This window comes from Pygocentrus nattereri, chromosome 29 (genome assembly GCF_015220715.1).
Source record: "Pygocentrus nattereri isolate fPygNat1 chromosome 29, fPygNat1.pri, whole genome shotgun sequence".
NCBI classification, from domain to species: Eukaryota; Metazoa; Chordata; class Actinopteri; order Characiformes; family Serrasalmidae; genus Pygocentrus; species Pygocentrus nattereri.
This window is the reverse complement of record NC_051239.1, coordinates 10,469,550-10,494,829: the sequence shown is the minus strand read 5'-3', so window position 1 is coordinate 10,494,829 and position 25,280 is coordinate 10,469,550. Positions and strand designations below refer to the sequence as shown.

The 25,280-nt window shown below is 38.8% G+C and overlaps 1 protein-coding gene and 1 long non-coding RNA gene across 4 annotated transcripts in view; one reads left to right on the top strand and one right to left on the bottom strand.

The window, feature by feature from the left end:
- Positions 1 to 6,130, bottom strand: part of LOC119262807 — a 10,292-nt gene extending 4,162 nt beyond the window's left edge. The window contains exons 1-2 of the long non-coding RNA XR_005129908.1: positions 6,001 to 6,130; positions 4,945 to 5,121 (exon numbers count right to left, since the gene is read on the bottom strand). This is a non-coding gene — a long non-coding RNA (uncharacterized LOC119262807). The remainder of the gene's footprint in view (positions 1 to 4,944; positions 5,122 to 6,000) is intronic.
- The window catches only part of lgi3 (leucine-rich repeat LGI family, member 3), a 27,633-nt gene extending 2,353 nt beyond the window's left edge, over positions 1 to 25,280 (top strand). For all 3 annotated transcript variants that reach the window (XM_017696369.2, XM_037536132.1, XM_017696366.2), the window contains 8 exons: positions 5,001 to 5,072; positions 8,701 to 8,772; positions 15,796 to 15,867; positions 17,352 to 17,423; positions 18,145 to 18,314; positions 19,914 to 20,078; positions 20,957 to 21,047; positions 22,254 to 25,280. In XM_017696369.2, the coding sequence (XP_017551858.1) occupies positions 5,001 to 5,072; positions 8,701 to 8,772; positions 15,796 to 15,867; positions 17,352 to 17,423; positions 18,145 to 18,314; positions 19,914 to 20,078; positions 20,957 to 21,047; positions 22,254 to 22,983 (1,444 nt within the window). In that variant the 3' untranslated portion in view covers positions 22,984 to 25,280. The remainder of the gene's footprint in view (positions 1 to 5,000; positions 5,073 to 8,700; positions 8,773 to 15,795; positions 15,868 to 17,351; positions 17,424 to 18,144; positions 18,315 to 19,913; positions 20,079 to 20,956; positions 21,048 to 22,253) is intronic.

The window sequence follows — 25,280 nt, the reverse complement described above, 5'->3', positions numbered from 1 at the left end:
ACCATGCAAAGAACTATTTAAGCATGAAATTGTTCTATATAGAACTCATGGTTTTAAATAGAATCATTCCCTTAACTAAAGAACGCTTGAAGAACCAACTTTTTGAACAAAAAAGACAATTGATTTGTTAATTGTAGTTATTCATATGGAAATTAATGTTGGCTTCTTTGGTTCTACACCAGTGATCATATTTTGGTCAGTTTTAGATTTTTGGCCACACTAACACTTTAAAAGAGAGTTTGCCAGTGCAGGCCGACTATTAGAAGCAGCAGCCAATATATCAGGTGATGGATGATGCCACTTCTCCGTACTTGTCTGTGTTACATACATAATTTAGGGAAAAGAGCATATTCTGTGCAGGAATGAGCAACTCTAATCCATGTAGTGCTTCTTACTGACAGGCGCATATCAGAAAAGGACAGGGAAGGCTGTTGGAGTGTATTTTCCAACACCAAGACAAATAAGCCAATGACCCCTGCACTACAGTGATGGCGGCCGAGGGCCAGCACATCTTCACGGTTTGATGAGGCAACAGAATGCGCTGCTTGAATATCTACCAATTTGAGAGGTTTAATGCTGATCCATTTTGTAACTAAGGGGTATTATTTGTCAGATGGATGGCAGCTGAGAACAGATGGAGAATCTCTCACTCCCTCCATCTCTGTCTCACTCCCTTGTGTGGTTGAACAGACTGGGTAGATGAGGTCAGCTTTGCCTGGCTAATAAAAGATGAGGCACAGCCTCAGTATGTCTTTCTTTCTCTCTCTCCCTCTGCGTGCCTCATGAAGCCAGTTTGCTTGAAGCAATAATGTGCTTGAAGCAAAATAATGTGGTGATTTTCCACGGTTTTACCCTAACCACAAACTTCATCACCCAGCATGTGTGGTGTGCTTATTGAGCTTTGCTCATAATTGATTTTTTTCATTACTACTTTCAAACTTTTCTTTATTCCATACAATTAAACAGACTGTGTTTGTTACTATCTCTTTAAGACTGATATATGTAAATGAGCTCTGTTCTGATGGGCTGTGCTGTATTGTGCCTCATTCAGAAAGCCCTCAGAGCTGAAACACTGCTAAGAACTTCAGCGTGAGTGGGCGCAGCTAAACTGCCATAGGCTGAATAGGTGGATATGTGTAAATGTGTTGGTTCTCATGACATCACAGAGATAATGAGTTGAAAATGAGCTATTTTTGCAGTCTAGGTTCTATATTTGGACTGTATGGATTGGGTAGCTAATGATCCTTCTAAGGTTCTTTGGTAAAGATAGTAGTTCTACATAGAACTATGAATACTCTATTTGCATGATGAAATGGTTCTTCAAGTTGATGGAGCATGTATTGCATATGGTTCTATATAGAAACTTTTTGAAAATGGCTATATAGCACCAAAAAGGGTTCTCCTGTTACAGGCTTGACACAGTAACAATATCAGAACCATTTTTGGTGTTATATAGAACCATATACAACACATTCTCCATCAGTCTAAACTATTTCGCCATGCAAAGAAATATTTAGGCATAAAATTGTACTACACGGAACCATTCCCTTTACCAAAGAACCCTTGAAGAATGATCTTTTTAAAGAATTTTGCTCTGTGGCTATGATGCTAATATAGCCTCGTAATGGGAGGCAACACACTTTTCACTTGGGATAGCATATTTTTATTGGTGGGTATGGGTATCAGGTTCATACTAGCAGAAATGACAATCAGATATCAAAGGGAAACAAGAATGAATCTAACTTAATTAAATGTATCCCTTAATCCACATGGCATGGTGTGACATCATGCTTTTAGTTGTATTTCTTCCTGTGATGTAGTTGAGTGTTTGAGAAGTTTCAGCATGATAGCCCACTTTGAGATGGTCATCTTAAGTGAAGTGCTTCTATGGAGATAGTGGATTGGCATCTGCAAAACTCAAGGGTTCAATGTCGGTATTAGGAAAGAAAAAGTGACACTGTGCCATTTCTACTAATTGCCACTGTGCAAGCTGCAGGCCTAAAGCATTTTGTCGTCTCACTCAAATCCTAAATGAATTTTTGGCAAATTGTCTCTTTAAACTGGATTTAGAGCTATATTAACTGAGATATTGTGGTTATGTGTGTGTGTGTGTGTGTGTAGGCCAAAGAAACCTCACTCCCAGTAGGGTTTACCAGCCGCGAGTCTCAGATCGCATGAATAATTGCCATTCATTGAAAGCTTAACTTCATTTTCATTGTTGGTTTATGCCAACAATGTATCAAATAGCCAAAGGCTGTAATATAAGCTCAGTTAAAGTATGTGGACACCTGACCTTCTGTATGATCTTGCTGGACAAGCCATTCTAAAGTCGTAGGCATTAATATGGAGTTGCACCACTTTGCGGCTACTCTTCTAGGAAGGCTTTGGAGCGTGTTCCCATGTTCCCATTCAGCCTAAAGAGTTTTCAGTGGGGTTGAGGTCAGGCCTTGATGCAGGCCACGAGAGTTCCTCCAAACCAAACTCACCAAACCATGTATTCATAGACCTCACTTGGTACTGTTGCCACAAAGTTGTAAGCATATAATTGTCTAAAATGTCTTTCTATGCTGTAGCTTTGACATTACTCTAAACGTCACTCTAAGGGGCCGAGCCCAAAGCCTAAAATAGCCCCAGCCCATTATCCCTCCTCCACCAAACCAGCCACAATTGAGAAGTTGTAATGAAAGCTTATAAAATCATTGTGTTTAGCTCCTATAATGGCCAGGACCCACTGGTGGGCACAACATTTTACTCTAACTTTTACATTTTAACTCTAATTTACATTATAGTCCATGTAGTTACTGAATAAAAAGCCTTAGCAAGTGATAAGCCTGGGATTTTAAAGGGTTAAAATGTTATGCCAAAAAAAAGCCATGGCAAGCTCTCATGGTAGTCTGCTAAAAACATTCAAAATGATGATAAAATAAATAAATGATACTAATAAATTATAGGCTATTAAAGACACTATCAACTAAAGATAAATACGTTTTTGGAATCAGAAGCTTTTCACAGACCGGTAACAAGCTCTAATATTTCTAATGATCTATGAAGGCTCACAAGGTGAAGGTGTCCTGGTTTTTCCCTGAGAAAAGACCTGAAGATGTAAGGAACGAGAAATAATGTGTCCTACTTTCAAGAGATTTAATCCTTCATCAAAATGAGAAAGCAGTCTAAGATCTGTCCGGGTCTGGAGAGTAATTACTTAAGGGGACGAGCCTTATAGAACAGCTCGATATATAGACCATGTGGGCGCTTAACAGTGGGAATGGGATCTCTCCAGAGAAGCTGTGTAGGTCCAGCCCAACTATGGATTTCAGATTTGTGATATTATTAGTGTTCGGTCATAGTGATGTTTACAGTAGGATTATGATGGTCATGAGGAAAGGATCTGAAACTACAATACTGGTCAAAAAGCCACCTGGTTGAATGTTTTTCATCATCTTAAGACATTACAGTCGGAAGGCTTATGCCTAAATGCTTGAAGCTAAGTTTTAAGGCAAATAAAAAAGAGCCTGCATTTTCATTTCTTTACCAAAAATGTTTTTGTTCTGTTTTTAAAAATCACAACAAGTAGTTCTGGGCATCCAAACCGGTATCAGCATTTATGTATCATCCTTAGTCCTGCTTTCCAAATGGCTCCTCATGAAGCTGCTTCAGAAAATGCTAACAGAGCAAAGCAGCATCGAGGTAAAAGGAGGGGGCGGCTACACTGAAGAATCTAAAATAGAACTTTTGAATGAGATTATTTATGTGTGACTTCATAGTTTGGTACCGCTTTATGTGTTCGCTCCACTGCAGATGTTCAACTCATTTAACTTGCCATTAAACTATATGGAACTAAATATCTAATCACCTTGATGTTTCCTGGTTACCCAGTAAACAGTAAGTAAATGTAACAATGAAACCTTAATATTAACCTTAACCTCAAGTCATGATGTTGTTCTACTCCTAACATTGATCTTAAACCTAATACCGTTAGGAATCAACCGGCCTTTACTAGACTGTAAATAATTGGACCATCTGTGGCGCATCTATATGAGCCTATCCAAATAAAATAGGACTCATAGCTTTACTAACTTCACAGTTATTCTAATGAGTGGAAATGGTAGTTATGAACCCCTTAAACTCTTAGGGTGTGTTTAACAGACAGAGATCAACTCTATCCTTGACTACGCAGCATTAAAATGTAAACATCGTGCAGGATTTTGCCCAATCCTTGACCAGGAAACCGATCCTAAGGGTCCATGTGTGGGCCGACACTTGGGTGGGTTCACTTTTATAACCTACATATTAGTTTTGTAGTATTTAGCTACAGATAGAATAAATAGAATAAATCAGAGCAGTACTTGGACAATAATTATTCCATAATTATTTATTAAATATTATGTGTTAGTTATTTGCATTTGAATTATTTTATGTTGTTTATTTCATTTCAAACACGCTACATTTTTTGTTCTGCCATTTGATTATTGTCTTATATACTTTTTACTCTTTTTACTTAATTAAAAAAAGATTGCTAGAATAGAACCTTTTTGAAAATTGTTCTACACAGCACCCAAAAGTGTTCTTCTGTTGTTACACTCTTAAAAACGATGGTTCTTCATGGGTTCTTTAGTAATGAAAATTGTTCTATATAGAATCATGAACACTTAAAGGACCTGTGCATGTCTGAAAGTTTATTTTTTTGCATGGTGAAAGGGTTCTTCAGATTGAAGAAGAACGTGCTGTAGATTGTTCAATATAGAACCTTTTTGAAAAGGGTTCTCTTTGGTACCACAAAGGGTTCTTCTATTGTTTTGATGTCAAGCTTGTAAAAATTGAAGAACCCTATTTGGTGCTCTATAGAACCCTCATAGACAGGGTTCTTTGAGTGTTCATGGTTCTATATAGAATCATTTTCTTTACAAAAGAACCCTTGAGTGTAGATAAAAAGAGCAAGTGTACCTAAAGCTTTGGCTGGTACTGTACGTTTCTGATCATTGTTGCTCTTTTGCTTGTAGGACGATGGTGAACGCTGCCTTCACTGAGATTCCTGAGGGGGCTTTCTCTCACCTCCACCTGCTGCAGTTTCTGTGAGTAGAACATGCCCCACTGCACCCCTTTCAGCCTTGCTTTGGGTACCTTAAGAGCCCAATATCAAAAAAGATGATTTTACCGTAATGTAAAGCTCCATACATTGAAATGCTGCAGATCCAACACATTTCTAATTCATCATGTTATGCTGTCCCAGCCATGAACATATTCACAAACAAGCTCCTACATTAAGGTTTGGACACACCTCTGGTCAAAATACATATTTTGTTGATTTGGTTCAAGTGAAAATATGTACCTATTCTCTACAGACAACAAACTTAAACATGGCATTTTAGTTTAGTGCATAATTTGCTGAGTTTAATATATTAACATACTCATTTAAACAAAATGTAAACATTTGAAACAAAGGGCTTTAAATTCTATGCATGGTAAAAGTGTGTTCACTATTACTAGTGTATTTTGAAAATAAATGCCTTGCGTTGCATATATTATATTATATTATATTATATTATATTATATTATATTATATTATATTATTTACTTATATGAGTAGTGAAAGTATTCAATTGTTTATTCAGCAATTATTTATACATTTGTTAATTTTCTTCCCTTTTGTTTCATTTATTTATGCATTTATTCATTTTTTTATTTTGCTTTATTTAATTCTAACTAAAAATTGAACATATTTATGTCCCGATTTAGCAAATAAAGAGTAATTGTGTTTTAAAATGTGCAGAAGTGCGTTCTCCATAAAGGACGTCTGTGAACCCATTTTTCACAAATCAACAATATGTAATGTGACCAGGAGTGCCCAAACTTTTGCACTCTACTGTGTCAGTCTTGCGGCTTTACATACCAAGCACGATACATGAAAATGTAACATTATTTTATTTGCCCTCATTAAAACTGTACATAAAATTGCTTCACGTGGAAATCAACGGAAAAATAAATGCCAGAGAAACTCACATAGGAACGTTACTGAGGAGTGGTGCTTTCTGTGGAGAAGGAAGTGCAGCCAACCTTTTAAAAAGATAGAAGGGAAGGAAAGTACAGCCCACAGCACATTTGATCAGCAGCAGGTGTTGTTCTCTGAGCAGAGGTGGGAGTGAGTGTGTGCAGAGTGGAACACAGTGTGCAGTGCGGTGTGTATCAGTGACAGGGTCAGCGTCACTGCTGCAGTCCACACAGCCGGCAGCCTCTGCTTACATACTTCTCACACTCGCCAACAATAGCTGCTCTGTCCTGGCTGTGCGAGTGCGTGACTGAGAGAGAATTCATTTCAGTGAATCCCACAGACTTTTATTCACACCAGTCCAGAGCCGGATCCAGTAATTAATACTGCAGTATTTGTTAGTTACGTTGTAAAGACCTGGAATGTAAATTCATAAAATATGGTATTTTTATTGCAAATACTAAGACAAAATTTTCACTTAGTAATACCCTGTCTACTCATTCTCATGATCTTCAAACTATTTAAACTATTATCTAAAGTTTTTGTTTGGTTTTCAAGTAAGAATGATGTTGTTTTTTTACTTTTGAGAGATTTTTGAAATGACTTTTTCTTCAGTTTGTTTTGAGTTGGGTGGCGCAGGTGACGTCAGATCTGTACTAGTTAGAGTTACAATATGTCTATGTGGCATTCCTGTCATATAAAGCGACGCATTTACCTGCAGCCTAATAATCCGTTAATAATCCGACTAATAGCTCAATCAGAATACAATTCGTCCATGTATACATCTTAATCAGAATAGACAAGTCCGCTTGCTGACCAATCAGTAGCAGTAATGCTATCATCATGCTGCCCAAAAGCTGTTTGCTGTAAAAAAAAAAAAAAAGTAAATATATAGGCAAGTTTTCTTTGCTTTTTTAGTGAAATATATCTACTTTATCAAATGAAAGTTCTGGACGAGTGACAGAAACTATTTTAACTTTTCATTTTTAGCCGTTTAGCGCCATTTACTCCCATTCATTAAAGACTCGGTCACGGGCACCCTCTGCTGTTTAGCAATCCTGTTTTTGATATAATGGGGGAAATAGGAAGTGGCAATGCTCCTCTTAAACCGGCTCTGACCATTTTTACCAGAGTCGGGTTGTTTGCATTGCCTGGGAGACACCGTGGTCAATCATAGTGCAATCTGACACACCCACACAGTCCTCAGAATTTTTTGGAGCATTTATCTACTATCAAATTGTATTTATTTATGGTTTTCTTGAATATAACACTGGTAAACACTCTTTTCGTGGCCTGTCTTTGCTCACACGTTATGAACGATATGCTCAAACTTCTTAAAAACGTTTTGCATTGCCAAGTTTGCATGGCTAGCTGATTAGCTCACTGAGGCCAACCTGCCCAATGCCAGTGCATTCTGTTTAGAATAATCTACTCCTCACTGTCGGCTCCCTCCCTTCTGCTGCTTATGTAACATAGAAGTCACACACATCCGAGTGGTGAGTCGAAGTGGGTGATAGCAAGTTAAATAAAGAACTGAAACACTGCCTTGGGTTTGTATGACTGCAGATGACGACCTGGCAGCCCACAAGTGGCCAGACTACTTTCCAATAAGGACTGTGATGGAGTGCTACAGTCGTGGATTCTATGCACAGCACATGAATACTCGGGCTTCAGGTTGACTATTAAGACATTATTGCCACCTTGGATATATTTTGAGGTTCACTAATGAATATGCTTAAAATTACGGGTAATTGAAATGTAACTATTGTTGTTTTTTAAAGGTAACTGAGAATTAGTACGCATCAGAAATACCAGCGAGTATTCAAAGTGTGTCTGGTACTGTTTAGAAAAGCCCTAAAGTAATCCCAGCAAGTTTATGGCTGTATTTATATGCTGGAACTCTTTTATCCCAACTCATACCATCTTTTCTTGAAAATAATGCAGGTTTTATTTGCATAAAACAGCCTTAACATATGTTCAAATTAGGAGGCAACAAGTTTGCTGCCTCAAGTTGGTGTCTTGTGTGTGTTCTAGGCCAGACTTGTAGGTACGTGTGAATGTGTGCACTGCCCAGCTTCTTACAAGGAAACTTCAGTTTTAAATTTACAAGTTTAGTTTATTTTCCTTCTTTGCTTAAAAAATGTACAGGTAATGCACATTTTGCAGTGTTGAGTGAAATACATAGGACCCTACAATCTGAACATATCAAGTTAACATATATATTAGCTGGCTACATCAAGGACAGAAGCACACTCTACTTCGAGTGTGTCTCAAGTCTTTTACAGTATAAGTTACAAAAGTGAAAGTGAAACTGCCTGAAAATGTGTACTTGTAAGCTCCTGCTGGTGTGGGTTCATACCAGTTTCCTCCCCTTCAATGAGCCATGCGAAAATGATTTGAGTGCTAATAGTTCCTTTGTGAAGTATGTTCATCCTGCTGCACAGGGGTGACTGTGAGTCATAAGCGGGTTTGTATATTATCCAGGACATTTTTCATTATTACTGTTTATTTCACCTAAAAACAAAAAAATAATAATTACTCCCACTTTTTTCTTTTTTTTTAACAGATATGTGATCAAAAATCAACAAACATCCAAATTTCAATTAATAATCTAAGAAAACTAAACTGGGGGAAAATAGATATTTACTTTTTTTTCTACAAAGAAATGGCAAACACTTTCATTATTGCTCTCTCTCTCTCTCTTTCTCCAACAGTCTGTTAAACTCCAACACATTCTCTCTGATTGCTGACGACGCCTTCGCTGGCCTATCCCACTTGCAGTATCTGTGAGTATGTATGTACTACTGTCTTAAAAATAAAAGCCAATCAGGAGGAGCTGAATAAACCACAGCAATAACCTTTGCGGTTTTGCCTGCAGTCTATTCAAAAGTGCCCAAATGAGTTCTCTAAATGCACAGCAGAAAGAAAGCAGGCAGAACAAAAGAAAGAAAGGGCCAGGATGTATGTCGCTTTGGCAGCTGCGGTGAAGTGCTATTGATCCATCTACCTTTCTGCTGCTCCACAATGAGGGGCACCACCTCCCTCCATCCACTCATTCCCTCTGAATGCTGAGGTGGCCATTTTCTTAATTGACGACCAATATCGCTCTATTGCTGGGCCTCCGGAGCGCCACGGCACAGCTGTGCTCTCTCCAGACATTTCACGGCCCTCAGTGCCAAAGCTTTTAGCCAGAAGTTGAAGTTGGGAACAATATTTGTAAAGAGGCTGCAGAAAGTTGAATGCTTTTCCTCCTTAAGTGAAACAGAAGCTTAGTGTGCACTCAGTGACTTTAGCGCATTTAAAAACTCTGTCTTACATCTGTACTAATGTCCATAGTGAATGAACAAAGGTGGTGTACTCCAAGCACAGCAAAACCACTGATTTTAAAATGGCTTTTTGACTGGAAACATCAATGGAGAAGAAGTCCTGATTCTATAAAGCAGCAGTTTATTTGTAATTTCTTACAAGATGCTTGTTTTAAAGTACTGTATATAGTAGCCTTGGGAAAGTAACTGATATTATTAAATACTGTGATCATTTGAATGTGTGCCAATGGCATTCTTTCCTTTTCCTTCGTGTGCCAAACAGTTTTGTTCTTTATTGCATAGCTTTTATTTACCCATTTCCTTATAAAGACGGTTCTTCAAGGGTTCTTTAGTAAAGAAAATGGTTCTATATAGAGTCATGAAGACTCAAAGAACCATTTGCAAGATTACAGGGTTCTTTGCATGGTGAAAGAGTTCTTCAAATTGATTGGGAATGTACTGTACGTGGTTCTATATAAACCCTTTTTGAAAAGGGTTCTATATAGCATCAAAGAGGGGTCTACTTTTCATACAAGCTTCACGTTGTACCAATAGAAGAATCATTTTTAGTGCTATATAGAAAGCTTCTCAAAAAGGATGTATATAAAACCATAAGTAACATCAATCTGAAGAATCACTTCATGATGCAAAGAACCATTTATTCATGCAAAGGGTTCTGTGAGTCTTCGCGGTGTTATATAAAAACTATTTCCTTTACTTCCATTGAACAACCAGTGTGTATGGTTAGTTAAAAATGTATGTGATAGAAAATATTGGGCTTAATTACAGGTTTTTCAAACTGTAGCTTTAACTGGGTTGTGATTATATTGTTCATTGCTATAATTCAGCCATATGCAGTATTAGTACAATGTCTTAAACTACAATATGTGTGATATAAGCACAAAATGTGTGATATCAGCAACAGTGAATTTTAACAGTGAATTTTATATATATATATATATATATATATATATATATATATATATATATATATATATCGCTGTTGTTGGAAGAAAACCTTGTATCTCCATTCTTGTCAATTTTCAGTTTTTAAAATAAATTTAAAATACATGCTGGCCTTTATATTGTGTGTTAATATCATGAAGAATGGACCAAAATATATGGCCAAAAATAACTTGGAAAAAATTTTGGTTCCATTAACTTACATTGAAAGTAAAGAATGTTTTTTCCTTCTCCTGGAAAGTTACCATTTTGGAGATATGAGGTTTTGTTCCAAGAACAGTGATATGCTACTGTTAGTTGTAGTCTTAAAGTAACATGCTATGGGAATAGTGTACTGTTGAACTGGCGAGCTGACACAGATACCCTGTAGTACAGATTCGTGGCTAGATCGAAATGCTAATGAGCGTTAGCTTTTAGCAGTCCTGAGGCAGCAGCAGCAGAGCTGTATGACTAAGTGTCCTGTTCAGCTGAGTTTGCATTCACTTGCTCGCTTCTCGTTAGATCACTTTAAAGAAGACGGAATTGCGGTAATAAGCTAGGTCCAGGTCCGTCCCCCCAGGCTATGAATCCATGACACACGCACTCAGTGCAGCTAACCAAGAGAAAAATAGACGGATTTCCTAAGTTCTATATAGTTACCCTTCCATCTTCACTTATACTCCTCTAGATCTGGCCATAGTTTGGCCATAAGTTCCAAATCTAATGTTGAGATAGCATTTTTTTGATGTTTTTTTTTTTTTTTTTTGGATAAATTTCTCTTCATTTATTTCTTTAAAGCTACACTATGTAAGATTTTTGTTAACAATAACAGAATACGCAGTACTGAGTCTGGAGGAAATGTTTAGGTCTAAAATGCAAAGTCAACGCTATACTGATGAAGATATGATCCAGTAATGAGCCAGTAACTGACTTACATCCTCAGAAAACACAATTACATAATAGCATAACTGAATGAACTATATACAGTTACATTCAAAAGCTTGGACGGCTGGTAAATAAGTGAAAATAAGTGTACACGTCCTATACAGAGAACAAACTTTGACACATTTTAATGCACATTTACAGCTAATTTGCTGAATTTTTTAACACATCAGTGAAAAAATAAACAATAAAATGTGACACATGCAAAAGTGAGTGCATATTTGAATTTTATGCATTTTTTTTCTAATATGTTAAACTGAGCAAATCGCTAAAAACATTTTGCACTACAATCACTACAATTTGCAGAAACTTCCTATTTCAGTGTGTTCTCAGTAGATGATCATTCTCACTTCAAAATCAACAAAATGTGTAACCTGATCTGGTGTTGAAACTGCTGCCTACGACTGTAGCTGCTTACAAAACAAACTACATTTAAATTAGATTTGCTTTCTGCATCAGTAGTTTCGGGTTTGTACTTGTTCACGGCTCTTTCAATGTAAAAAACATCAAACAAAACAGTAAAAATGTACAGAACGTTTGTCTTTTGCACAATCAAGACCGCACACAATACAATAACTTTGTGAAATTAGTAATATCTCATTTTATACTTAAATGAACTGATTAGAAGTTTAGAATCTGTACTTCCAGCAGAATTTGTCAGCTTGTTTTAATGAGCTAGAGGTGAGAAATGATTAAAGGGCCCATATCATGGAAAACTCAGCTTTTTAAAATAAAAGTTGAATGAAGTTTTCCAGGCCAGACTTGGCCACACCTCAGAACTAAGCTTCAGAAGCTTAAGTTTTGAATGAACTGTTTTTGTGATGTCACAAAAGCCAGTGCATTAACACATATCCACATATTCAGCATGCAAGAGTTTAGCCCTGTCCTTTCACACTGAAGTGAGTGTTTTTTGATTGAGGCGCAGCACAATACAGCCAATTAGACCAGCATATATTTGCATACATCAGTCTTAAAGACACAGAAACAGAAGCTTTAATAGAAGAATAACTGATTCATTCTCATGAAGCAAAATGGCAGATATGAGTTCATTTGCTGTGTTTCTGAGGAAATCCTCACTAAGAACTGACTCATCTTCTGTGGTTTGCAGACCACATGTCCAGCTCAGTGTGGTGTGCTGAGTTTGTAGGAACTGATCCAGCCTGAATGGCTGTTGAAGTATCTGATCTCTCTCAGCTTGTCTGAGCTTTGACTTTTTGTGTTTTGCTGTGGCTGCCCTCGCCTCCAGCGGTGCACTGCTGAGTCCACTGTGCCTGCATCAGGGAGTTAGCTACATAGGCATGCAAGATGACTAACCAGAGCTTTGTTTTTTCACTGGTGGCAGGAAATACAATGACAGTCAGTTGATTGACAACATGTACTTTTGCATAAGTCATTCTCAGCACTTGTTTCTTTATTTGGCTTAGTAGCTAAAGCAATAATTCTGCCCAAAATCTAATCCACACAGTTCCCTAATTAACCTAAACTTAGTTGATCTGCCAAGACAAGTTTGTTGTCTGAAGTTTGCTTTAATCCTGAACTGGAGCTACAAAGCTAAGCTTAAGTTGAAACCTAAATTTTGTTCATGCTTTTGTTCATTTTTATAAATAACAGATTGTCACACAGTGTCAGAAAGCATGTCGGTGCTGTCGGTACAAAACCTCATACCTCACATCTCCAAAGCATTAACTTTACAGGAGAAGCAAAAAACATACTTTACTTTTAATGTGAGTCGATGGAAGCCTACACCCCCTACCCCCCCCCCCCCCCCCCAAGTAATTTTAGGTAATTTCTTTGGTTCATTCATGATGAAATTTGTACACAATATAAAGAGCAACATGTTTTATTAGGCAGGTAAATTATTTAAAAAATAGACAAAACAGCAAAAATGGAGATACGAAGTTTTGTTCAGACAGCAGCGACATAAAACCAGTTTATTTGAGGTCAAAGCAAAGTTTTTTTGCCAGGCTATGTGGAACTTTTAGAGTTATAACCCAGTTGCACAATGGTTAGATAGCATAGTGAGTAACATTACAGCGCTATTATCTGGACAATGGGTTCAAAGCTCTGTATATACAGTAGCCTTCACATTTTTACCTGCCTTGGGAATGAAACGTAATTAGGTTGTCTGTAGTGATGAGAGTGATTGCAGTGGACTGTACATCTAATTTAAAGCACGTAAGATCAATTCAAAATGTCTGAGGTCATTTCACTCTCATCTCTGGTTCTGTGACCAAGTCTATGCGTGTGTTGTCCACCCCTTTGTACCCAGACCATGGTGCCTACGGTTAAAACCCAACTTGAGATTCAGATAACGTTTTGGTCCAATTGCCAATGCAAAGCTAATCGAATGGCTGCAGAGAAAGAGAGAGACAGAGGTGGTGGGGGATGTGGGGGGGGGGGGGGGGGGGGGGGGGGCGAGAAATGAGAAGACACTGCACCATCTTCAATGTTATTAAGCTAAAAGGTTTTAGAAGATGAATGTAACATATAGAGCGCACATGCAATGCCTCAATCTATTATGCAATCTTAATTGAATTCCACAGTACGGTGACTCATGAATCCATCAGAAAGAGAGAGGCGGTGGGGGGGGGGGGTGATAGGGAGAGAGAGATAGAGAGATGGGAGGGGACTGGACAACATACTGGTACATCCATGTTATTAAGTGGGAAAAGAGCAAAAACTGCACAAAATAGAATCGCTCTGCTGTTGTTTTGTATCCGTTTTTTCTCAGATATTACTCAACAAATGCATGCAAGTCAGTGAAACCTTCCCCTGGCCTACCTTCCATTGTGTACGGATCTTTCTTATACTCCATGGTTAACAGATTAGCCACATTGTTGGCTATAGGTGCAAGTTATCGTGTAACCTACCACTCAGTTGTCTAGCACTGTGCTCTTGGTTGGTGCTTTTGTTCCTGTCTCCTCCTCTGTCCTGCCTCCTGATTATCTGTCTCACCTGTTGCTTATCTGTAGCCCTGTGCTCTCATTAGCCTCAGGTTGTTCTCTGTGTATTTATACCCCTGTCCTTTGCTCGGCATTGTTTGTTGTGCTCTCAGCTTTGGTGTGTTAAGCATCTTAAAAGCTACCTAATCCATTTCCATGGAAACCCTTGACATAATATTTTTAAGTGAACCCTACATTTCATTTTTGGTAATACATTAAAAACAATCAGTGCAGTTTTTCAGAATTTACTCAAATCCCTTTAGTGTGATTTACTTGATTTGTTAGGTACACACACTATATTTCCAAAAGTATTCTGTCGTCTGCCTTCACACACATATGAACTTGATTGACATCCCATTGTTAATGCATAGGGTTTAATATGATGTCGGCCCACCCTTTGCAGTTACATCAGCTTCAACTCTTCTGGGAAGGCTTTCCACAAGGTTAAGGAGTGTGTTCATGGGAATTTTTGACCGTTCTTCCAGAAGGGCATTTGTGAGGTCAGACACTGATGTTGGACGAGAAGGCCTGGCTCACAGTCTCCGCTCTAATTCATCCCAAAGGTGCTCTATCAGGTTGAGGTCAGGATTCTGTGCAGGCCAGTCAAGTTCTTCCACACCAAACTCGCTCATCCATGTCTTTATGGACTTTTCTTTGTGCACTGGTGCGGAGTCATGTTGGAACAGGAAGGGGCCGTCCCACTTCATGGCTGAGTTGCTGTCGTTCCCAATCACTTCCATTTTGTTGTAATACCACTGACAGTTGACTGTGGAATATTTAGTAGTGAGGAAATTTCACGATTGGACTTGCTGCACAGGTGGCGTCCGATCAAGGTACCACGCTGGAATTCTCTGAGCTCCTGAGAGCGACCCATTCTTTCACGAATGTCTGTAGAAGCAGTCTGCAGGCCTAGATACTTTGTTTTATACATCTGTGGCCATGGAAGTGATTGGAACACCTAAATTCAATGATTTGGATGGGTGACTGAATACTTTTGGCAATATAGCGTATTTGTAATGTGGTGGAAGATGTAGGATAAGGAAGCAGGATGCAAGTGCAAGCTGGGAGCTTTATTGATGTCCATCTTGAAAACGACAATAAAAACCAGAAACATAGGATAAGCTCTATTAGAAAAACTACCAGAACTACAAACAGAGAACAAACAGAGCAAAGTACAAAATGTTGGAGAGAAACAAACTGAATCTGAGAACACAACAAACAACGCCAGTCAACAAACAGGGTTATAAATACACAGAGAACAACCAAGGAACGCCTGGAGCTAATGAGAGGGCGACGCTACAGACTAGCGACAGGTGAGACAGATAACCCGGAGGCAGGACAATGAAGGAGACAGGAACACAGAAATCAACAAAAGCACATCACTAGACACATGAGCGAAGGTAAACAAAGGGAGATGTGGGCAAACAGAGCAGGAATGTTACAATGTTATTCAATCAAATAACCTAGAAGCTACATAACACATTTGTGTGGAACCACTTGATATTTTTAAGTTATCCGATGTTTCATTTTTTTGAATGTAGAAATGCAGAGAGGAGCACTATAACAGTGTTTTGCTTACTAGTGTTTCTAACTAGCCTGTCTGAAGGATGAGACTGTGCTTCTCCTGATTCATTCGTCTAACTTAGCCCTTTTTTCCCTTTTTCCTTCTGCCTTGCAGGTTCATTGAGAACAATGACATCCAGGCACTGTCCAAGCACACATTCAGAGGACTGAAGTCACTAACACATCTGTAGGTATCCACTACTGTCTTAACATTGCAAAGCTGTGCATTATCGAAGTGCAGTTTCTGTGTGTACATTGTACACAGCATAATAAGCTAATGCCTACATTTTTAGTCCTGACGACTCTGAAATGATTTCAATACCATTGTGCATCCCTGATATATAATATGGACTCCACCTACCTTATAGGGCTAATATGTAAGTGTATAATTATTATAGCCCATCTGTCGTCCAGATATTATTTGGGTGGTAGATCATTAGCACCGCAGTGACACTGACATGGTAGTGTGTATGGTGCTGGTATGAGTGTATCACTCAAGTTCTTACATATGCCACTGTCAATGCTAGGTTGAGATTGTTCCCCCGCCCAAAAATATTTGGACAGACAAGTCTGCCATGTGAAGCAGACCATTCAGTCACCTCACACAAGGAAGACTTTTAGCATTATTCAGTTTATAAAGTGATCATATTCCTTGGTTCTGAGTGACCAAGCTGGTCAAAACCTATTGAATATTTGCAAATAACGAATCGTCTGTTTTGTTTGTTTATGGTCAGTCATAATGTGGTCTTCCCTCCATTTTGTAGTCATCGTTTGTGGTCATGTTAGTAACTAGGCCTGCAGCAGAATAGGACTTGTAGCAGAGGGAGCTTTAAAAATTCGAATGGATGCTTTCCTGCTTAAAAGTGTGCTTTTGTTTTAATTCAACAAATATTGCAACGTTGAGTGCTAGTTTTACAGCCCTAGTAGTTACACAATGAGTAAACTATTACTAATTACTTCTCTCAAGCTGTAATGAGATTACTTTACTGATTACTTTCTCTTTAATCTCTTTATTCATTACTTTTATTCATTTACTTTTTATTCAAATACTGTTATTCATTTACCTGATCTGTGGTGGTTCTGTGGGGGTCCTGACCACTGAAGAACAGGGTAAAAGGGGGCTAACAAAGTATCAGAGAAACAGATGAACTACAGTCTGTAACTGTAGAACTACAAAGTGCACCTAAAGAGTAAGTGGAGCTGATAAAATGGACAATGAGCGTAGAAACAAGGAGGTGGTGTCGATGTTATGGCTGATCAGTGTTTTAAATGCATTGGGTGAAATGAATATTGCTCTATTAGAGACATATGAGTGATGCATATGAGTTATGAAATTCAGTAACAGGAATTTGTACTGTAATGTGTTACTTGACTTAATAGCAAAAAGTAATGACATTACTGTAACGCATTTCTAACCGAGTTAACCCCAAACACTGCCAGAAACTGACCACTGATGAAAGGCTAGATGAGCAGATCAGCAATGCTAACTGTACACCAGAAGGTGGAGCTGCTAGGAATACTTTCTAATGAATAAGCTGATAAGTCTATATGCCTGACATGAAGGAACTTCTAAGATATTTTAATGAACTTCTTCATTTGTATGAAAGTAATATTACCACATAACATACCACATTGTGCTCTAACACAGTATCTCTCATTTCTCTTTGACAGATCTTTATCTAACAACAACCTGCAGGTTTTACCCAGAGAGCTCTTCAAACACCTGGACATCCTCACTGACCTGTTAGTCCACTTTTTAATGCTTTCCAGATGAACTTTCCTGAATTGCATTTAGTGTCCATTTTAATGTACTCTGTGCTACAAATTCAAAAGTTTGGAATCACAAAACTTCGTATCTCCATTTTTGTCATTTTTTTTTGGCATAACTTGAAAATATCTGTAGCCCTTTACACTGTGTGTAAAAGAAATTACATTAAAAGTTCAGTAGTTTTTTTTCCTTTATCTGTAAAGTTACCATTTTGGAGATGGTGGAGAAAAGCTGGAGAAGGTTATCGTCTGACAACAGCTATATATATATATATATATATATATATATATATATATATATATATGTGTGTGTGTGTGTGTGTGTGTGTGTGTGTGTGTGTGTGTGTGTGTGTGAAGATTGATACTGTGAAGATGTAAATATAATGACCTAGACACCAAATTAATTTAGTTTTAGTACTATTTTAGATTTTCACATTTTATTCAGCATTTTCAGATCTACAAGAAGTGATACATTATACTCTGTAACACACTGTTACCACACTTTAATGCAGTATTTACAAAATTTGATTTGAGATTTGATCATCTCTTCGTGAAGCCGCACAGGACTAGGAAGATTAATCATATTATGCATATTTCTGCAGCCACATTGGTTACATATCAATGAAAACATTCATTCTGGACTTTGGAACAGTAGTGTGTATAATTAAATAGAGGAGGTTGTTCGCTTTGTCCTCAGAGACCTGCGAGGCAACTCGTTTCGCTGTGACTGTAAGATCAAGTGGCTGGTGGACTGGATGGAGAAGACCAACACTTCTGTTCCAGCTATATACTGTGCCAGTCCATTTGAGTTCCAGGGCCGACGCATCCATGACCTGATGCCACGAGACTTCAACTGCATTAGTGCAGGTACTGAAAGAACACTCTGCTATTCTAGGACTTCCACAGTCAAAGAACTGTGGGCTAGGAGCAGCTCTCCTGCTCAAACAACCTATAGGATATGATGGTCAAGCATTTAGCATTATTAGGGACAGCAGTAAAGCAGGCTGTAACTTTTTAAACTGTAAACTTTTATACATTCCTTCTGAGTTAGTTTTACATTTAAAAATGGTTGCTGTAAATTGAAACATTTTAGACAGAATTTTGTTTTTCATTACTTTTGTTTATTGTTCAGGCTGGAATGACTTTACAGCCAATTACAACCATGAAATAGCTACGTAGAAATGATAGTTTTTTAGGGTGAACATTCAGGGAAAATGCTACAAGAAGAATATTTTTTCTTTCATCGTTGTTCTTCAATATTTACTCATTCTGAGGTCTTTTCCCACCTGGTCAGTGTTTTTTTTTTTTTTCAGATTTAACGCACTGAAACCTTCACATCAAGTCCAATGCACATTTAACACTAAGAATGCTTGAAAACTGAGTGGGACGAAGACTACGCTGTCAATTTGTTAATCAGAACACACTTGCCCTCAGCTAGGTTAGCCTCAGTCAGCCATCCATGCAAACTTGGTAATGCAAAAAATTACGTTTTTGAGAATTTTGAACATAATATAGAAAAATTTGATAATAATTTCGCTGTTAGCTTTGGTTGAAAACCATGGTATATTGAATTTATTTCCTTTTTGTTGCTAGCTATGTAGCATTTAGCTTGCTAACTAGAAAGCTAGCAGAATAATAAAGTTCGCAGTATCAGCAGTCGTATACAGTAGGTGGAGTAGTTTACAAAGTAAAGCCCTGTGTGAATATAGCCAAACAAACGATATGGTTTTGAAATATTAAACATGTACAGAGTTTTGTTGCTATAGCTAATAAACAGCTTTGTTTCTTTCGAGTTTGAAAAGGGAAAAGTGTCATGTTACAATGATTTCTGGGCAAATTCGGTTGCTGAAGTTGATAGTAGTGTTCACTCGATCCCTCGCCCCCCAGAGGTTCATCTAAAACAACTTAATTTGAGCTAATATAGTAACAGAACAGGCCTTAGATAGTGTTGGGGTTTTCCAAGGGCAAGAGGCGAGGCCAAGTCAACGAGGACATGTTAAAACTGGTATTTTGTGAAGAGGCCTTGTGGCTCATAATTGAAGATTGGAACCATCAATTTTTTTTTTTTAATTGCTCATCATCCCAGCCCAATTCATTTTTATAGATAACGGTACGTCATACAATGTTTAGCAAGTTATTGTGATATTGTCTGACAGTGTTTGAAGCGAGCGTGTGACGAATTTAGGCATGCGGTTTGCATGTATTAGCAGATGGAGTGGTTTTGACTGAAGCAGGAAAGCAGCTCTGTTACAACGGTTTAGCAAAATCACCGCAATCAGCATAAAGTGGAAGTTCTGACCTTGAAAAATCAAACCTTCTCAGCAGTTCAGGCAAGGCTCAATCTGTATTTTGTGTTGTGGATCTTAACTGCTAACGCCTGGGCACTGATGCCATTAGGAAGCAGTGCTCTAGAGTATTCATCTCTTTGTTGCATTGACCTTTATACTGATCCCTCTGTTCCTGCAGACTTTGCAGTGTATGAGACCTACCCATTCCAGTCCCTATCTGTGGAGTCCTATGAGTTTAATGATGATCTCTATGTGGTGTTCGCTCAGCCAAATACAGGAATCTGCACCGTTTTCATCTGGGATCATGTGAACATGCTTTTCAAGAGCCATTACAACATAACATGTAAGTCGAAAACCACCCAAATACACCACTTACATTATTACCAAGGTAATAACATTAATGCACAGTAAAGGAAGGAATGACCAATAGAAATACAAACACTCTGTCACAAATAGAAGCTTTTTTACATTCAGGAGTCCAGAAAACAAGACATGTTCCTAATGATGTACTTTTTTGTTACTTCTAAGATATTTTAGTGATTTAAAATAAGAAACTAACAGCCATTTGTAACCAGGACTTCTACACTGTCAGAAATAAAGGTATGAAACTCTTGTCACTGGGGTGGTTCCGTCAAAGGTACCTTTGGTCAGGGAACACAACCGTACCATAATCCATTGACATTTTCTAAGATGTATTGACTCCACACACCCGTCTCGTCCAGGCCCTGGCTGTGCTGGTGGATGCCTTGCAAGAACAGACACTTGTTTTGAAGATATTAGCAGACATGAGGGGTTTGTTTGAAACAATGCTTTGGATTCCCCTTTAAAATAAAGATTTCAGTCACTCAAATTCTGCCAACAGCTGAAGCATAAAAGCTCCCTGGGCTCCTGCTGTGTCTCCCCACGCTAGTGCATCTAAAAGCAGATGCTATTCTTACTCCACCCAAGCTGCTTTTAAAGTAATGGGCCTGGGCATGAGGGAGAGAGAGAAAGGTGAGAGAGGTGACGGTAGGTTTTCTAGTCTCGCTGGGAGTTGTACACTAAGAACAAAAAAGGAGAAGGAAGGGAGGGATGGAAAAGGGGAGAGAAAGAGAAGAAATGGAGATGTCTGAAAAACCTGTTTTCTCTGTTGTGTGTGTGTGTGTGTGTGTGTGTGTGTGTGTGTGTGTGTGTGTGTGTGTGTGTGTGTGTGTGTGTGTGTGTGTGTGTGTGTGTTTCCAGCTCGCTCTGCGGTGTACTGCAAGCCTGTGGTTATCAACAACACCCTCTACATGGTTGTAGCCCAACTGTTTGGAGGATCTCATATCTACAAGTGAGATAATACTACATGCAGTAATACTCACACTTGCTTAATATAGTCCCATTAAGGGCCAGTCGTGGGCTGGAGGTCCTGTGACCGGAAGGTTGCTGGTTCAATCCCCAGGGCCGACAGTCCATGACTGAGGTGTCCTTGAGCAAGACGCCTAACCCCCAACTGTTCCCCGGGCGCCGTGAATAGGGCTGCCCACCGCTCCGGGCAAGTGTGTGCTCACTGCCCCCTAGTGTGTGTGTTCACTAGTGTGTATGTGGTGTTTCACTTCACGGATGGGTTAAATGCGGAGGTGGAATTTCCCCGGTTGTCGGATCAAAAAACTATCACTTACTTACTTAATTAATTTGGACAATTAATATAGCCAGAATACAAATGACTATGCATGATAATATCGGAATGACATTTTAATTGCAGTCTGGAAGAGCAGAACATTTAGGCATTGCTGGGTTACTGGACCAAAGAAATTAATGTCATATTTCTCTATAATGCAGATCCAAGTAGATGTAGTCCCAATTTCTATCTTTTATAAACGTTCACATATCACCATCACAAAAATATGTGAGGCCAACAGTCCCCATATTGGTGCATCCCTACAAATGAACTGAAATTAGAATATGCAGTTCTTCAACTTTGATAATAGCATGCATGATTTCTTAACCACTGTACCACAGACCACAGTTGGGCTGTGTGGCACCCTCCGGTGGTCCTTGTGACAATACTGAAGAGGAGCCAGTGGTCTGTAGTCGCACACTTGCGAGTGAAAAATGTTTATGCTTGATTTCAAGTATAAAACAAGCTTATGTTCACTGATACACATCACATAACGTGGCATCCAAACATTACTCTTCCCTAAACAAATTTGGTAACACTTTAGTGTAGGGTACTGTTCATAAGGCTTCATGACACCTATATAAGCTCATCATGACAACTGACAAAACCCTCCATAACTGTTTATAAATTCTTATTCCAATTGGCATCATCTTTCACAAAGACTACTTTAGCTAACTTTGATCAAAACTGGCAAATGTAAACTTTATAGGCTTTAAACTTTATACTACTCCTTTTGGAATTAGCATTTATAAACATTTATGTAGGGTTATGTCAGTTGTCATGATAAGCTTATGTAGGTGTCATAAAGCCTTATGACCAGTGTCCTACGGTAAAATGTTACCAAAATTTCCCTAAAATTTCTTTTCTGGTCTACAGGTGGGAAGAAGGCCCTTTGCGCTTCGTCAAAATCCAGGACATTGACACCACTCGTGTACGAAAGCCCAACTTCATCGCCACCTTCCAGATCGAGGGGGACTGGTACTTTGCAGTGGTGGACAGCTCCAAGGCTGGTTCCACCAGCATCTACCGCTGGAACAGCAACGGCTTCTACTCCCACCAGTCCCTCCACCCATGGCACCGTGACACCCACATCGAGTTCCTGGAGGTTGACGGGAAGCCCCGCCTCATTCTCTCCAGTGCCTCGCAGCCTCCGGTGGTGTACCAGTGGAACCGCAACCTGCGCCAGTTTGCCTACCACTCCCAGCTCACAGACACGGGTGACGTTCAGATGGTAAAGCACTTCTGGGTGCGCAAGTCACTCTACCTGTGCCTCACACGCTTCATAGGAGACTCCAAGATCCTGCGATGGGAGAGCCAACGTTTTGTGGAGATCCAGACCCTGCCATCCCGTGGGTCAATGGCTGTTTACCCTTTCACCGTGGGAATTAGGCAGTACCTGCTGCTGGGAAGCGATTACTCCTTCTCCCGTGTCTACCTGTGGGATGACCTCACCCAGAGGTTCCAACCCTTCCAAGAGCTTAACATGTTAGCGCCACGCGGCTTTAGCTTGGTCTCCATCGACAACAAGGACATCCTACTTGCTGCCAGCTTCAAGGGGAAGACCATGGCCTATCAGCACCTAGTGGTGGACCTCAGTGCCAAGTAGACCGGTTTATGGTATTCCCATCCTGGTGGGGCAAGTTCTAGGAAGATCAGTGGGTTCACTGGCTTCTGTCATGTTTTGTTGTAATGTACATGTAATGACTTTGAAGTTGTAGTTTGGCAAAATCTCAGATTTTTACACAATTTTCCCTTTCTTCCAAATTCAGTCAGTCAACCAAGACTTGTTTGGTATCTAAAGTCTGATTTGTTGATGTCGTGCTGGAGCTATGAGGCTAATGTAGTTAGCGAGTAATGGAAGCTTGTATCCAGCAGTTATCATTGTGCAAAGTGTGAGTATAAATTCTCACTGTCAGAGAGGCTTGCTAATGTGGTTTCTGACACTGCATTTTATACTGCATAATAAAAATCAACATAAGTATGTTGCATAGCTAAAACAGGAGTGGCACCAGTCTTGAAGCCTGAATTTTGTCTATTCTTTTGTCCATTTTTATAGATAACAGTATAAAGTGTGCACCGATCCTACCTTTTCTCTCCCTATACAGATTCTGATATCTGAAAACAGGATATTGGCCACATAACAATCCAGTACTAGCGCTCTGTTATATGCATGTCTGTAGCAAAGTACATAAACACAAATATACACTACTGGGCAAAAAATGGGTGAAGCCCAAAATATTAAACATAAACTAGCTTGGGAATGTTTTTCTGCTGTTTGAAGCCATCAATGCTGATTCTTTCTATAAAAGGTTGTCATGTTTACACACAAAACCTTAACATTTGAAGAAATCAAAGGAAAAAGTTGTTCCATATTACTTTACTTTATCTATTTGTTAAATGATTTGTTGCCATTTTGCCATTGTGGGCTTGGTCCATTTTTTTGCAACAACTTGCACATGCTTCCTCATCACCATATCTTTTCAAATTCAAATCATTAGACAGCTCAACATGCTTGGAAGAGAACACTAATTCCCAGTTCTAAGTGGGGGAGACAGAGAGCCAAACTTGAAAGATCATTCTTTTAGACTCCTGGCCAAAGATGTGGCATCACTGGGAATTGACCAGTGGACCCCAACACTCTTCCTGGAGACCTGCATCATTGAAGACTTGAGCTCCAACTCCATTGCAAGCCATCTAATCCCTCTGATTATTGCAATTGCTGCCCACAATAATGATAAAAGTGTTATTTACTGTGCAGCTCTACTAAACAGCATGTCAAACAGTGTCAGAAACTACATAACAAGTCTATTTGCAATGACTTAACTATCTGACATGGTCTGAGGCAAATGGTGATTCTCAAAGACCACGTCTTAGCTGACCAACTCAATTTTTGGTAAGAAAAATTACGTAGATTTGATTTTATGCCTAACTACTGCGTTAGGCCTACTTGCCTGATTTCCTATAACATTTGTCATTTAAACATGAACATTTCTCCAAGTAGTGTGCCAAGTTATTCACCTGCCCTTCAGAAGTGGACACGCCTGGACAAATCTGTTCTGGATATCAGCTCGTCAGGGGATAAAATTCAAGATGCAAGAACAATGTCCATATGTATGATCTGCCATTCACCATAAAGCAAACTGTCCATACTTCTTTACTCATCTACTGGAAACAAAATCAGCTGGACTGTCCAGGAAATAAAGTTACGGCTGTTTACAATAGATCAAGATTAAGTAAACAAATGTTCCTACCAGTCAGGATTTAAACCGGTATCAGTGCTCTGTACCACACATATGTTTTGCTACATATCAACTTGATTTCACCGTTGCGTAGATTAAAATACAGCTTAAACTGTATCTTTTCTACAAATCTGATAACATCACCCATGTAAACTGCAGTATTAATGACTATATTCAGAATTATGAGATTTTATACTCTGTACTATAAGAGCTGAAATGCATGCAGATATATCTGTGCACTTCTTGCCTTAGACTGTTATAGAGACAAAGCTTTGCTTATTGACTTTCTCAGTGCAGATAGCTCAGTAATAACTACACTGTTTTCCATTTTAGTCTCCAGTTGTTGTGTTACACAATGAATTCCACCCCCACACAATGAAGCCCACCCTTGTTTACATCACCATTATTGTTATACTGTAAAATTCAGACTCACTGTTGCTGCAAAGTTGCATCATTCTGTGCTCTGAAAATGCTTAAACGTAGCTTCTCTTTTGGCTGTGTTTGACTGAGCATGTAGGTTTATAATGTGGAACCTTATATAACTAACTTAAATTTCATAAACGTTTATCATCAGAAGTGAATTGACAGATTGAATTTTTACAGTGCTTTCTCACCACATCATAGTTCTGTTTTTGATACATAAACACATCTTCAGTGAGTGTGA